The sequence below is a fragment of the Penicillium nucicola genome (assembly GCF_028828085.1).
Source record: "Penicillium nucicola strain IBT 29836 chromosome Unknown utg000010l, whole genome shotgun sequence".
NCBI lineage: Eukaryota > Fungi > Ascomycota > Eurotiomycetes > Eurotiales > Aspergillaceae > Penicillium > Penicillium nucicola.
In genome coordinates, this window is record NW_026643134.1 from 2,190,954 (window position 1) to 2,204,380 (window position 13,427).

The 13,427-nt window shown below is 50.6% G+C and overlaps 6 protein-coding genes across 6 annotated transcripts; 3 read left to right on the plus strand and 3 right to left on the minus strand.

Annotated features, from left to right (window-relative positions):
• Positions 1-76: 76 nt before the first annotated feature.
• On the plus strand, positions 77-738 carry N7511_009376 (mitochondrial 37S ribosomal protein uS13m; the record flags this gene model as incomplete). The annotated part of the gene is made up of 4 exons (XM_057131753.1): positions 77-169; positions 224-268; positions 355-621; positions 694-738. 4 exons carry the CDS (start codon positions 77-79, stop codon positions 736-738), a joined length of 450 nt encoding a protein of 149 aa, XP_056979741.1.
• Positions 739-1,200: 462 nt separating this feature from the next.
• On the minus strand, positions 1,201-5,570 carry N7511_009377 (WD repeat WDR12/YTM1 family ribosome biogenesis protein; the record flags this gene model as incomplete). The annotated part of the gene is made up of 5 exons (XM_057131754.1): positions 1,201-2,540; positions 2,598-2,748; positions 3,042-3,768; positions 3,821-5,346; positions 5,412-5,570. 5 exons carry the CDS (start codon positions 5,568-5,570, stop codon positions 1,201-1,203), a joined length of 3,903 nt encoding a protein of 1,300 aa, XP_056979742.1.
• Positions 5,571-6,319: 749 nt separating this feature from the next.
• Positions 6,320-9,553, plus strand: N7511_009378 (putative zinc metalloprotease; the record flags this gene model as incomplete). The annotated part of the gene is made up of 3 exons (XM_057131755.1): positions 6,320-7,214; positions 7,270-9,341; positions 9,392-9,553. 3 exons carry the CDS (start codon positions 6,320-6,322, stop codon positions 9,551-9,553), a joined length of 3,129 nt encoding a protein of 1,042 aa, XP_056979743.1.
• Positions 9,554-9,997: 444 nt separating this feature from the next.
• N7511_009379 (mitochondrial 54S ribosomal protein bL34m) lies at positions 9,998-10,526 on the minus strand (the record flags this gene model as incomplete). The annotated part of the gene is made up of 2 exons (XM_057131756.1): positions 9,998-10,352; positions 10,450-10,526. 2 exons carry the CDS (start codon positions 10,524-10,526, stop codon positions 9,998-10,000), a joined length of 432 nt encoding a protein of 143 aa, XP_056979744.1.
• Positions 10,527-11,022: 496 nt separating this feature from the next.
• On the plus strand, positions 11,023-11,538 carry N7511_009380 (uncharacterized protein; the record flags this gene model as incomplete). The annotated part of the gene is made up of 1 exon (XM_057131757.1): positions 11,023-11,538. One exon carries the CDS (start codon positions 11,023-11,025, stop codon positions 11,536-11,538), a length of 516 nt encoding a protein of 171 aa, XP_056979745.1.
• A 300-nt stretch (positions 11,539-11,838) lies between these two features.
• Positions 11,839-13,356, minus strand: N7511_009381 (zinc metalloprotease; the record flags this gene model as incomplete). The annotated part of the gene is made up of 3 exons (XM_057131758.1): positions 11,839-13,011; positions 13,068-13,250; positions 13,342-13,356. The coding sequence occupies 3 exons, from the start codon at positions 13,354-13,356 to the stop codon at positions 11,839-11,841; spliced, it is 1,371 nt and encodes a 456-aa protein (XP_056979746.1).
• Positions 13,357-13,427: the final 71 nt, after the last annotated feature.

The following is a 13,427-nucleotide window of genomic DNA, read 5'->3' on the forward strand; positions in this document are numbered from 1 at the left end:
ATTTATTACATTAAATACAGAATCTTACAATGCAAATACCTCGTTCAAGTTGCAAATAGTACCCGGAAAAACAATGATGCCGGATGATTTCTCCCGGAAGTTCGAGAGCGACAAGCAACGGACTCCAATCGAAAGTCAAGACAGCAGCCAGCCAAATAGCGTCAAGATGGTAAGTAGGCCACATTGATTGAATCATTGAAACACTCGCTAAAACTTTCTGCAGGTCTTCATCCTAGGCGTTAACTTCCCCGAGCGGAACCTGCTCAAGGCAAGCCAACCCCCGATATACCTGCAGCGTCACCACAACTCGCCCCATTGGACCATCAACTAACACGCAATCTTTGCGCATAACAGAAGTCCCTTGAGACTTTCTTCGGAATCGGCAACAATGGCTCCTCCCGCCTTTTGTCCCGCTTCAACATCCACCCGACCTGCCGTGTCGGCGAGCTGGCCAACAAGCAGGTCCTCGATCTGACCGCCGTGCTTTCGGAAATGAAGATTGAGAACGACTTGCGCAGAGAGGTTCTCAATGATATCAAGCGTCTGAAGGAAACAGGAACATACCGCGGTCGACGTCATGCACTGGGCTTGCCTGTGAGGGGACAGCGGACACGAACTCAGGTGAGTCGTTTCTTTCCCTCCATATATATTGCTTTATTTGGAGGTGGACTGTGGCTAATAGATGATCAAAAGATCAAAACTCCCGTCCGGTTGAACCGCATGGAACGGAGGCTTTAAATCGGATGGTAGCTCGTTCGCTGTGTGCTTTTATGGAATTATCTCACGCTTTTGCGTGAGAGGCATGGAACTGGCGTTTTCTTGATACCTGGCATTTGATTTTTGCCGGGTTGAATTGTACGTGAATGGAACACCCCTCTGGATGTATTATAGGCTAGAAATGGACTTGGTGTGAACAAAAGCCAGAGAACTACAACTCCTAACACAAATATTGACATATCCTTTGTATCATAATGACGGGAAAGTTGATCGATCTATTGCACTCCTACTTGACAATACTGTGACGTTAGGGTCGTGGAAACTGTAGTTTTGCAGGTAGATATACATGTACATCCAGTTCCGAGCTAGGGTAATCGTCAAGATGGAACAGTAAAAATAATAATATGTATCTAGGTAGATTCTCAACTTTTGCCCTCAATCAAGTGTTAAAACGCCAGGCCCATATGTGCGACTTCATGTCATTTATGCCTTGGAAGACAAAACACCCTCTCCACGGTTGATCTGGATTCGCTTGTCCTCACCAGCGCTGACAATTCCAATTGTCTTATCCCAGCAAACGCTGAAGACCTTGACACCCTCACCACCAACACGCTTGCTGTCGGCCTTGCCCTCCTCCTCGAGGCTCTTTCGTGTAATGGAGTAGACACTCTCACCAACAACACCCTCCTTGTCGGTCTTGGTAGACCGGATATCCCAGATGCGACATGTGCCATCGTGACTGCCACTAATGAGACCGTATGTGCTGTGGGGATCGCGTGACAAACTGACAACAGCGTTGGTATGGCCACGGAGAGTCATAGCTGTCACAGTTGCGGCGGATGCACGGGGGTCGATCAGAGTAATATGACGGGCAGCAGTACCTGCAGCCAAGAGGTTGAGTTCGGGGAGGTGCTCGAGAGAGAGAAGAGAGTGCGAAGTGGTGCGGGTGTCGACAAGACCTCCAGTAACCAAGTCCCAGGTGCGCAGGGAGTGATCCCATGAAGCAGAGTAACCAACGGTGGCATCCTTGGCGTCAAAGATGGCGGCAGAGACGGGTGCTGTGTGTCCAGACAACATGGACAGAGGTCCACGTTGGGCGGTGCTAACAGACGAGTTCAGCTTGCGGCGCTTGGAGTTGCGAGAGCTGGAAGGAAGCAAGCTCTCGGGTGCGGCCGGTGCATCAGCCTTCTTGGTTGACCAGAATCCAACAGTGTGGTCTGAGGAACCTGTCAACAGACGGTTGGACTTGGCATGCACAGATAGCGACTCGATTCCAGACTTGTGACCGTACAGCTCCAGCTGGGGAGAAATCTTTCCAGCAAAGCCACCCTCGTCTTCGGTATACTTCCACAATCGGACTGTGCGATCAAGGCCCGCTGAAGCAATCTGGTTCGGGGAAACGAACTTGGCGGCTTTGATGGAGGCAGTGTGGCCGCCCTCAGTGGCAGCAGGGGAGGTCGCAATGGTCTCGGATGACATGTTCCAGATGCGGAGGAGACCATCATAGCTTCCAGAAAGGATTCTCTCTTGGCCCTTCTTGAAGGTTGCGCCTGATGCCCATGATGCAGCCGGTGAAGTGGTGGAAAGGACGTCAGTAGAGCTGACCCAGTCGTCGTGCTGGAAAGAGGCGATGTGCAGAGGAGGAATCAAAGCCCGAACGTATTCAATCTCGAGGGTCGTCTCGGCAGAGATACCATTGTCGACCAGATATTCGTCAATTGAGGTCCGCAGAAAAGTTCCGTTGATCAAAAACTCAAATGGGATTGGCTTCTCGCTCGAGAGAAGGTTGTTCACCAATGTCGACAGCGCATAACGGCGAAGACCTGTACAGAAGAAACGTTAGTACTGTGGTTCTTACTTTTTGATCGACATCAACTTACCGGTGGGAATGAGAATTGGGCCGGTGCTCTCAGGCAGAGCAATATCCTCCTGCTGGCTGGTGAGTTGCACGCGAACTTGTCGTTGCGCAGCCTCGGAGACTCCTGACATAATTTGATCTTCACTCATGGTAAAATCGAGGCCAAATTGGTGCTGATGTTGGAGATGGAATCTTTTCTGGTGGCTGTCGCATTTTCGGCGGGCGAAGAAAAAATACGGTGACCTGTGCGGCACACTTGCGCAGAGCGCGGAGATAGGCCCTATTTACTAAACGCAAAACACTGCTAACACAATTTGCCGCGGAATTATTTATATAAATGGATTTCAAGTAGTAATATGGCTCCTCTATATTTTGACATTTATCCTCTGGGAGCTCTGCGAATATCTGCTATGGCTCGTCGCCGATAGTCAGATTCAGCAAACAATGCCTCAATCAGGTCAATCACTTCCTCGACGGAGAATTCCAGGCCTAGTTCTCCTTCAATCCAGAGGAACTTGATATCAGCGAGTGAGCTCTCCAGGATGTTGATCAGATACTGGAAGCGAAGCCAGCTTGGGACGTAGATTGCTGTAACAGGCAAAGCCTCGGCATCACCATTCTGGGGCCTAAATAAGTCTTCAAGTTTCGAGATCTGGCTGCAGAAAGAGACCAGTTGTCGGGACTGGTCTTCTGAGATATCTCCCAGATCTTCAATATCGATGACAACCTTGTTTATCACTGTAGACAAGAGTGATCCAACAGACTGGAGCAGAGCAGAGTGTGACAGAATGGGCTGCCATTCCTTATAAACATCGCGAATCCGGTCAACGGTGACTGTGACGGAGTTCTCGCAGTCTGATTGGAAGGGCTGTTCGGAGCATTGCCCGAATCCTTGCGCTCCATCGAGCAGATCAGTAACAATCGTTCGCTGGGTTTGCATTTCCTTGCTATAAGCAAGTTTTCCGAATTTTTCCAATGCCTCAACATCTGGTTGAAGCCTGGAGAGTTCATGCTCCTCGACCAGCTTCCGAATTTCATCTGCAAGATACAAACTGTCATTGTAGAGGTACATCGGTCCCGAACTTAGCTTCATCGAGTAGAATGTCGATGATGTAGCTTTGAACATGGCCAGGATGAGGGTCGGAAGAGCTAGGAGACCATTTCCAGAGGATGCAACACGGGATTTGGCGTGTCTGATATCTCGTTAGTCTGGATAAAGATGAAGGATTTGCAGGCATGACTTACGTAGGCTGCAAAATATCCTTTGAGTCAACTATTTGCTGCTGAATCAACCTGAGAACCGACTCTGGAATATCAGTAATGGTGAACACTTCCTTCAGGGTAACTTCCTTAGGCGACTGAGACCCAGCTGTGCTTTTGGCGCCTGCCTGTTCCCGTGCGGCAGTGGTATTTGATTTGGAAGACTCAGTGCCGGCTTTCTGGGCATCTTCATCTTCATCACCCCAGCCCCAGGCATCGTCGGCGTCATCATCTTCTGTTTGTGCAGCTGTATCTGGGTTGGGCTCATCTTGAGTTTCGTCATCATCAAGACCCCAGGCGCTAACGTCTTCTTCCTCTTCATCTTCATGGGGCTTTGATGTATTTCCTTTCACGGAAGTATCATCTTTATCATCATCCCAGTCCGCGTCCCAGTCATCATTGACAGCGTTTTCCAAGAGTGCTCCGTCGGTCTGAGAAACTTTTTCTTTTTCAACACGTTCGACCAGTTTTGTTGTGCCTTGACTGGCGGCGAGAACCTTCCGAACACTATCAAGTGAGTCCACCCGACGCCGAGTCAGCCATAAGCGTGGAGCCTGACTAACCCATGCGGACAGCTCTTCTTGGCCAGTCCAACCCCAAGACTCTATGGCCTGGGTGAATTGCAGGACATGATCCAACAGTTTCTCGAAATCGGCGAGACCAGCTAGATCAACGGGGATAGCAGAAGATAGCCACTCTGAAATCACTTTGGAAGCGATGCTTGGAATGAAAGACTCAGGGAGAGCCGCAGATACCACCGAAGGTAGATTGTGTCGCAAGTGACCCAATACGCTAGAGAGACAATCCAGGGTCTCTAATACGGTTGTCTTTGAGGCCTTTGACTCAACTTGAATGGTGGTATCCGTCACTATAACGCCATGACTAGTGCCATCAGGGCGAGGCAGCAAGATTGGATTGAGAATTGCGGAGACGAAGTCCTTCTGAAACTTTTCGTTGGCAGCTGTGAGGATGTCCATCCGGGCAAGTGACGCGATGGTGTCCTCAAGAGCAGCTGGATCAGTTTTGGACACTTGAAATTCGCGGTTCTTGCGATCGATCTTCAGTTGGTCTGCCCAGCGCATATGGAGCGCTTCTATGATTTCAGCTCGCAACTGTGCTACCTCTCCAGAGAGTATGGCCATCACGTTTGTATTGGTAAAGAAAGCATCCTGCCCAACAGCTGCGCCTGTAGCCTCCAGCTGCTCAATAGCGGTGGTGATCTGGCCATTTCGGAGGGCAACACGTCCATTTTCGAGCTGCTGACACAGTCGCTGCACCCCCTCCAGGGTGTCTGCAACGGCCTCGTTGAAGGCAATCTCCGTCTCAACCAATGCGACTTTCGCCTTTGCGTCTTCAACCTTGGCTTTGAGGGGATTGGTATGCTCATGCTGGGCGACAATCTCACGCGCAGTCAATCTAGACCGTTCAATATCTTCATGAAGTTGTTTCGCTTGGATGATCCAGTCGTCGGCGTCAAAGGTGTTCTCTCGACTCAGGGAACTGATCTCGTTCTAACCGGGTTCAAGAGCGCAAGTCAGTACATGTGATCTGAATTTGATTAATTAAATTTCCGTACCTCTACCTGCTCACGAGCCTTAGAAATAAGCTCCAACTCTCTGGCGAGGGCAGCTGCCGGGAACTTGCCAGCAACCACCTTCTCCTCAGGGTATGTGCCCTCCGCGACGAAGCCCAGTACCGCCTGGCACACCTCCTCGTCTCCAGTATTCCCGGTCATGGTGCCAATCGTTCGAATATGAAGAGCAAAGTATGGAGAAAAAGGTTCCGGTTGGAATGAAGTGTAGAAGCAAAGAGCTAAGCTGTCAACAACCCGTGACCTTGGGCGTCACCGCCCCCACGAGTGATTACATTCGACATTCGTAGATTCGCATTCAGAAAGAAGAATAAAAAGGAATCAAGATACTATTTGGATATGACATATAATTCTTAATTTTGATACTCCGAGTGACTGTTCTATAAATCTCCCCAACACCGAGCTCGCTTTGTAAGGAACGGGACCCAAACTCCGCCTGGGTCCAGCACACATTCTGAAAACACTTGCGTCGTGTCTCGATTTCTACGCCTGAGTCGGGCAAAATCTTCAAATCTGTGAGTCTTCATCTGTGCTATGTCTTTGTTGTTGGAGGGGCCATCTGATACCCCAATTTTCCCTTTCTTGCCCCTCCATTTATCTCACATCTCGGCGGGATGTGAATAGCAGAAACCCAGCCCAGGTGGGCATGTCCTTTCATGGTATATGATGTGCTTATGAAGAGCATGTACAATGTCCTTCTGACTCCCATCAACTTGATCTGGACGAATCATGTCTGGATTCTGGGTTTCGGGCTTCGTATCAGAATGTTCCCCGCTGTGGATGCGCTGGCGATGAGACTCAACCTCCTTGAGATGAAACATGCTGATGAAAAAACCCGTAGACTGTCAGGTTTTCGGCGCAATATCTTCACTGGGCTTGCTCCATTGACCAATATGTCGCCCTCGGTGCAAACCAGTCATTTCAAACTGCTTCAGCAGTTCAAGCCAGACTACTCGCCAAGCGAATTCACCCAGTATGAATCGCAGCGGACCGGAATGAGGGTGGTAGTCATTGACCAGCCCGGTCCCAAGGTGAATGGCTATTTTGTGCTTGCTACTGAAATCCACGATGACTCCGGTGCCCCTCATACTCTGGAGCATTTGTGCTTCATGGGATCCCGTAACTATCGCTACAAGGGATTTTTGGACAAACTAGCTACCCGCGTATACTCCAGTACCAACGCCTGGACAGCCACGGATCATACAGCCTACACCCTAGATACCGCAGGCTGGGAAGGCTTTGCGCGTATCCTACCAGTCTATCTGGAGCATGTTATTGCTCCCACATTGACTGACGAAGGCTGTTATACCGAGGTGTTCCATGTCGATGGTACTGGAAATGATGCCGGTGTCGTGTACTCTGAGATGCAGGGTGTGCAGAACAATTCCGCTGAACTAATTGACCTGCAAGCCCGCCGCTTGCTTTACCCGGAGGGTAATGGTTTCCGTTACGAGACCGGAGGCATGATGGAACAGCTACGTGTCTTGTCTGCGGAGCGTATTCGCGAGTTCCATCGTGAAATGTATCAGCCCAAGAACCTGTGCCTGATCATTACCGGAGAGGTTGATCAGAACAACATGCTTGATATCCTGGACAAATTCGAAGACACAATTTTGGATGTTATTCCTAGCCCGGATGCGCCTTTCAAGAGACCCTGGGTGGACTCTGTTAAGGCTCCTTATTTGCAGAAGTCAATTCTCAAGAAGGTTGAGTTCCCTGAGGAGGATGAAGACTTTGGTGAAATTGAGATTCGGTTCATGGGACCTGACTGCACGGATCCCATTCAATGTTCGTTTTTTATACTCCTTTATTTTGGGGTTGAACAATGCTAATAAGTTCACAGCTGGAGCTGTCAATGTGTCTCTTTTGTACCTCGCTGGCTCATCTGCTGCCCTTTTGGAGAACATCATTGTCGAGAAAGAACAACTTGCCAGTGCTGTGTACTATTCAACCGAGGATCACCCTAACATGGAAATTCGTTTCACTTTGACCAGTGTCGCGACGGAAAAGCTTGAGCAGGTTGAGAAGAGATTCTTCGAGATCCTCCAGGATGCTATGAGCAAAGACTTGGATATGAAGTATCTCAAAGAGTGCATCGACCGTCAACGTCGGACCTGGAAGTTCTCGACAGAGACCTCTGCCTCCTCGTTCGCCGAGTATGTTATCTCTGATTTCCTTTTCGGGAAGCGAGATGGTTCGACCATGATGGATGTCGCATCCCTCAAGGAGTATGATACCCTTAAGACTTGGTCCCAGGACCAATGGCGCGAGTTTATCAAGAAATGGATATCCGATGCTCCCCATGTTACCATTTTGGGTGTGCCGTCTCACAAGATGTCTGAGGCATTGAAGAAGGACGAGGAAGACCGAGTCGCTGCGCAGAAAGAGCGTCTTGGTGAGAAGGGTCTTAAGGAGCTTGCTGATAAGCTCGAAAATGCCAAGGCAGAGAACGACAAGGAGATTCCCCAGGAGATCTTGGAGAAGTTTGCTATTCCTGGAACCGAGTCTATTCATTTCATGGATACAACAACAGCCCGTTCCGGTGCTGCCTTGAAGGCTGGACGTCCCGACAACAAAATCCAACAGGTCATTGATGCCGACAAGTCTGACCAATCCCTGTTCATCCACTTCGAGCACATCCCCAGCAGCTTCGTTCAGTTGGCGGTTCTTATCTCTGCTGACTCTGTGCCTGTTCAGCTGCGTCCCTTGCTTTCCATCTACACTGAGGCCTTCTTTAACAGTCCGATCCAGCGTGATGGAAAGACAATCGACTTTGAGCAAGTTGTAGTTCAGCTGGAGAGAGACACTGTTGGATACTCTATGGACACTGCTCGTGGTCTTGGAAACTCCGAGATGCTCCGTGTCTCCTTCCAAGTCGAGCTAGAGAAGTATGAAAACGCCATCGCCTGGTTGCAGGAGCTGTCCTGGAAGTCTATCTTCGACGTGGAGAGACTCCGTGCCATCAACACCCGCCTTCTGGCCGACGTGCCCGACTCCAAGCGTAGCGGCGATGACATGCTCGCCGCAGCCCATGTGATGGTTCACTACGCCCAGGAATCGATAGTCCGCGCTCGTTCCACTCTCGTCAAGGCTCGCTATCTCAAGCGCATCAAACGTCTGCTCGCCGATACCCCCGAAGAGGTCGTATCCCGCATGGAGGAGATCCGCACTTCGCTATTCCAGCCTGACAACGTCCGCGTCATTGTCATTGCCGACCTTGAGAAACTCAAGAATCCCGTTACGGCCTGGAAGTCCTTTGCCGAAACTCTAGGCACAAGCACTGACCTACGGCCCATCACCGTCCGCCGCGAGCGGTTGAGTGATGCAGGTAAGAACATTGGTGGCAAGTCCTACATCGTCCCCATGCCGACGGTCGACTCCTCCTTTGCATACGCCACCGGCCGTGGACTGGACTCGTACGACCACCCAAAGCTGCCTGCCCTGTTGGTTGCGATCTCGTACATGAACGCCGTCGAGGGTCCCCTTTGGGTTGCAGTCCGCGGCACTGGTCTGGCATACGGCACCAACTTCAGTTACAACATCGATACTGGCTTTGTCAACTTTGATGTGTACCGGTCTCCCAACGCCCACAAAGCCTTCGAGTCCAGCAAGCAGATTGTTGAGGACCATTTGTCTGGTGCTTCACCTTTCGACCCGCTTATGCTTGAGGGTGCCATTAGCAGCATTGTGGTTAACTTTGCTAATGAACAAATGACTGCTGCTAGTGCTGCTCAAGGCAGTTTCATTCGCCAGGTCGTGCGTAACTTGCCTAGTGACTACAAGGAGAAGATGCTCAAGAATGTGCGCGGTATTACTCTTGATGAGATCAAGGGTGCTCTCCGTGAGATCATCCTGCCATTGTTTGCTCCTAAGACGGCCAACTTGGTGATCACCTGCGCGACTGTCTTGGAAGAGGTAAGTCATCTTTCTTGTCTGTATGCCTTCATCAACTAACATATTATCAGACTATCAAGCAGGGCTTCGAGGCCTCTGGCTTTACTCCCACTGTCCAGGCTCTGAAGGAGTTCGAGGACGACTATGGTCTGAAGGCTGGTGATGAGGAAGAAGAGGACGACGACGACGAAGAAGAAGATGAAAGCGAGGAAGAGAGTGGAGATGATGAGTGATATACCTCATGGACTTCCATACTTTATAGGTAAAGTAAGAGGGTAGATCCCAGCTACACCAGACTGTAGAGAGACTATACGCCAACCAGACATGATAAACCTACTCTCATACTCAAAAAAGACGACACAGTCGCACGTACAAGTAGCCCTCCTGGCAAGATAGAACAAAAAACAAAGCTGAAAATTCAAACTATATGAAAGTCTCACACCTCCTCTGGCAGAGGTAATATGGTACACGCCAGACAAGAGCCACATCATCCCGTCTGAACCCCCAACCCCCATCTCAAAAGGCCTCGATAAGAGGAATCACTCTGGAAAAAGCAGAAACAGGCAGTTAATCCCCAGTTTCCTCTCTCTATGATGGCCACAAGGCCAGTCCAATAAACACAATGATACAATGAATCCCAATCTCTCCGTCAAAACATCGGTATCAAGATGACCCAGTTACCAGCTCAACTCCTTCCGCCCCTTCATAAGCCTCCTCGTAAGAGTCTTCCGTCCATTGCGATCCTTCTTCCGCGCCAGATACCCATGGCGACGCTTCTGCACCCGCCGCGACGGCCGGAACGTGACACGGCGCACGCCCAGCGACGCACTAGCCGAGAAGGACCGGGATTGCTGGGGCAGTTGGCCAGCTCCAGAGCGGAGTGATGACAGTGGCGAGAAGGATGTTGTGAATGTCGAGGGCAGCCGGGAGCCGAGTGTTGATGGTTGGAAGCGGGTTGGGGCAGAGAGGAGGGAGAAGGGTCTGGAGGTGAGGGCGGCGGATGTGATTGATTGTTGGGGAATTTGGGAGACCCTGTATTTCCAGAAGAAGAGAGAGTTAGCTATTTGGCTGTGGTTCTTGGTCTGGGACAATTGCCGCTGTATATCGTTTGGGGTTTGCTGTTGCGTACCTGGTCATTGGGGCTCGCATGGTGGCCATGGAGGCTCGGATGGCCTGGAGCAAAGCCCCGGTGCGGAGACTGAACATTTTGAATGCCCGGTTGGAGAGGCGGGTGCTGGTTGGGAGGGCTGTGGATGTGAGGCCTTGAAGACGCGGTGGTCGGAAGTTGGACAGAAAATTAAGCGCGGAGCCGCCGAGGCACGGACCCGCCTGGAGATGTATGCAGTTTGGCCTACTGGGCTTGAGATCGATCAGGGACGAGTTTGGAATCTCAAGCTGACTATATTTTAAGATCAAACTTTTTATTCTAAATTGTTTGAATCCAAAGTTGGCGCAATTGAAGCACCGCAAGTCCGTGAACAATATCTACCCAATCGGGCCTAGCGTCACCGAAACTTTTTTGATTTCGAGATGCGAACTGCTCGCCGTCGCCCATTCAACTCTCTGCGCCACCAGCAAACCTCCCTCAGCACGGCAGAAACCCTGATTTCCAGCTTCCCCCCAAACAACAGCTGGTGAATCCCCTCTCTACAATATCCACCCCCCCCCTCTCAAACGCTACCTCGGCGAGCAACCCACCAAAATGGCAACCAACGGCCCCTCCACATTGCCCCCAACAACAGTGCAAAGCACCACAGCAATCAGCCAGTCAGCTGCACATGACTTCCTAGCAGCCTACCTGGACCGCGCAGCCACAGACCCATCGCTGCAACCAAACGCCAGCATCAGTGAACACGGCCCCGTCTCGCGCACGACAGCCGCAGCCCCAAACCTGATCCTGCACAACCTGAAGCGCGTGCAAGCAGGTCTTTCTGGTGAACATCTTGGTCGGGATTTGACTGTGGCCAAGCAGAACCCCGGCGAGGACTACCTGGATGTTGCAGCGGGGGTGGTGCCGAACAATGCGGAGCAGGAGGGGGATGAGGCCAATGATATGGAGATGAACGATGCCGAGTTTGAGACTGAGGCTGAGGCATTTGCGGAGCAGGAGGCTGGTATTGATAAGGAAGAGCGCAAGAGGAAGAAGAAGGAGAGACGGTTGGCTGAGAAGAAGGATAAGGCCAAGGCTAAGACTAATGTGGAGGAGGATTCTGAGTGAAAGGGGATATACCTGTTTGGTTGTGGGCGTTGATGCATTGGGCTGGAGTCTTATTTCTTCTCTTTTTTTTTTCTTTGTGTATGTGACCATATTTTTATCATTCTGGGCTGGGCTTGGATTCAAAAGTACAAAAGTATATTGCATCTCGTGTCTGAATGAATTTTATGGAGGGTTCCGAGGACATGCTTAAATTCAATAAATGGAATGTTCTCAAGCCTCGCTTTTGCTTGTTGAGACTAGAAATGATTACTCCGTCCAATACTGCAAACCGGAAGATAGAGAAAGGCTCACACGTCGGCTTTACAGCTCGCGGTCAGCTGCCTTGACGGGGGTCTCACTGTCCTCCTCCTTGCTGCTAGTGACCTTACCACCCTTCCAGCCAAGCGCAGCGAGACGCTCAGTAAGGATGGGGTGGGAGTAGTGGTAGCTGGCATAGAGCGGGTCTGCGTCCATGGTGCTCAGGTTCTGAATCTGGAGCTTGAGGAGCGAAGAAGCGAGCTTGTCAGAGTATCCGAGATTCTGGGCAAACTCATCGGCTTCGAACTCGAACTTCCGGCTGAGAATGTTCATAAGGAGCTTGACAACCGCGTCCATGGGGGCCAGGGCATCGGAGAACAGAAGGAAACCAATCATGATGGGCTGCTGGTTGACAAACCCAAAGGACTGGTAGAGAGACTTGTTGTTGACGAAGACGGAGAACAGGGCAAAGATATAGAACATGTGGAACTGGGCAATACCAAAGAGCTTAGTGGTGTGGCTCAGGCTCCAGTGACCAAGCTCGTGGCCGAGGACAGCAACAACTTCCTCTGGCTCGGTCTTCTCGATCAGGGTATCGTAGATGACAATGTGCTTCTTCCATGGCAACCCGTAGAAGTAGGCGTTGCTGTGAGCGCTACGCTTGCTGCCGTCGATAACGTGGAGCTCGGAGAGAGGGAAGTTGAGCTTCTCAGCCAGCTTCTCGACACCAGTCTTGAGTTCACCAGGCTGGAGAGGGGAAAGCTTGTTGAAAAGAGGCAGAATAGCAATCGGGTAGATGGTAATGGCGAACACCTGGAGGAAGACTCCAAACAGCCAGAGGTAGTAGTAGAACGAGGTATCGAATTTCTGGACAATCTTGAGCACACCAGTGATGATGGGAGCACCAAGAACAACGCCGAGCATCTGACCCTTGAGCATATCCGTGATCCAAAGCTTGACCGTCTGCTTGTTGAAGCCAAACTTCTCCTCGAGAACAAAGGTGTTGTAGTACGAGACAGGCAGGGAGAGGATAGTGCTTAGAATGTTGAAACCGAAGAAGAAGACCAGAGTTTGACAAATTTCGCCTTGGAACCGATCGGGGAGGTATCGCGCCAGGAGGAGGCCACTAACGCCCCAAATCTTGGGAAGGACATCACCGTAGATGAATGCGAGGTTTTGGATTTGACCGTAGAGACCAGAGAATAGACCGAACTTAGCCTTTGCGCGACCATATGCCTGTGGTAATGTTCCAATGAGCTTTCGTCTATGATCAATGGTTGTCTTCTTCATACCTGACTTTGATCGTAGACCTTTTGAGTAACTTCCCCTGCGAGAACCTGGGGAGGCTTGTTTCGTTGGAGAACCTTGTATTGACGGAGCGAAAGAAGGCCCTCTAGGACGAACTGTCCCAGTGAGAAGCCCACGAGCACGTTCTTCCAAGGGAAGAGCGGGCGATCGAGAAGGCGCGCCAGTTGCTGTAAGCTCATGGTTAGCAAGGTCATGGTATATATACTGACAAGAATGAAGAACGTCTGAGATGAGAATATGACAGATTTATCAACTTACCTCGAGGATATACATGATTGAAGTCGCGCAAGGCGAAGAAAGGAAGTTGCTCTGTCTCAGAGGACAGAAGTTACTTTGTTGTTGCG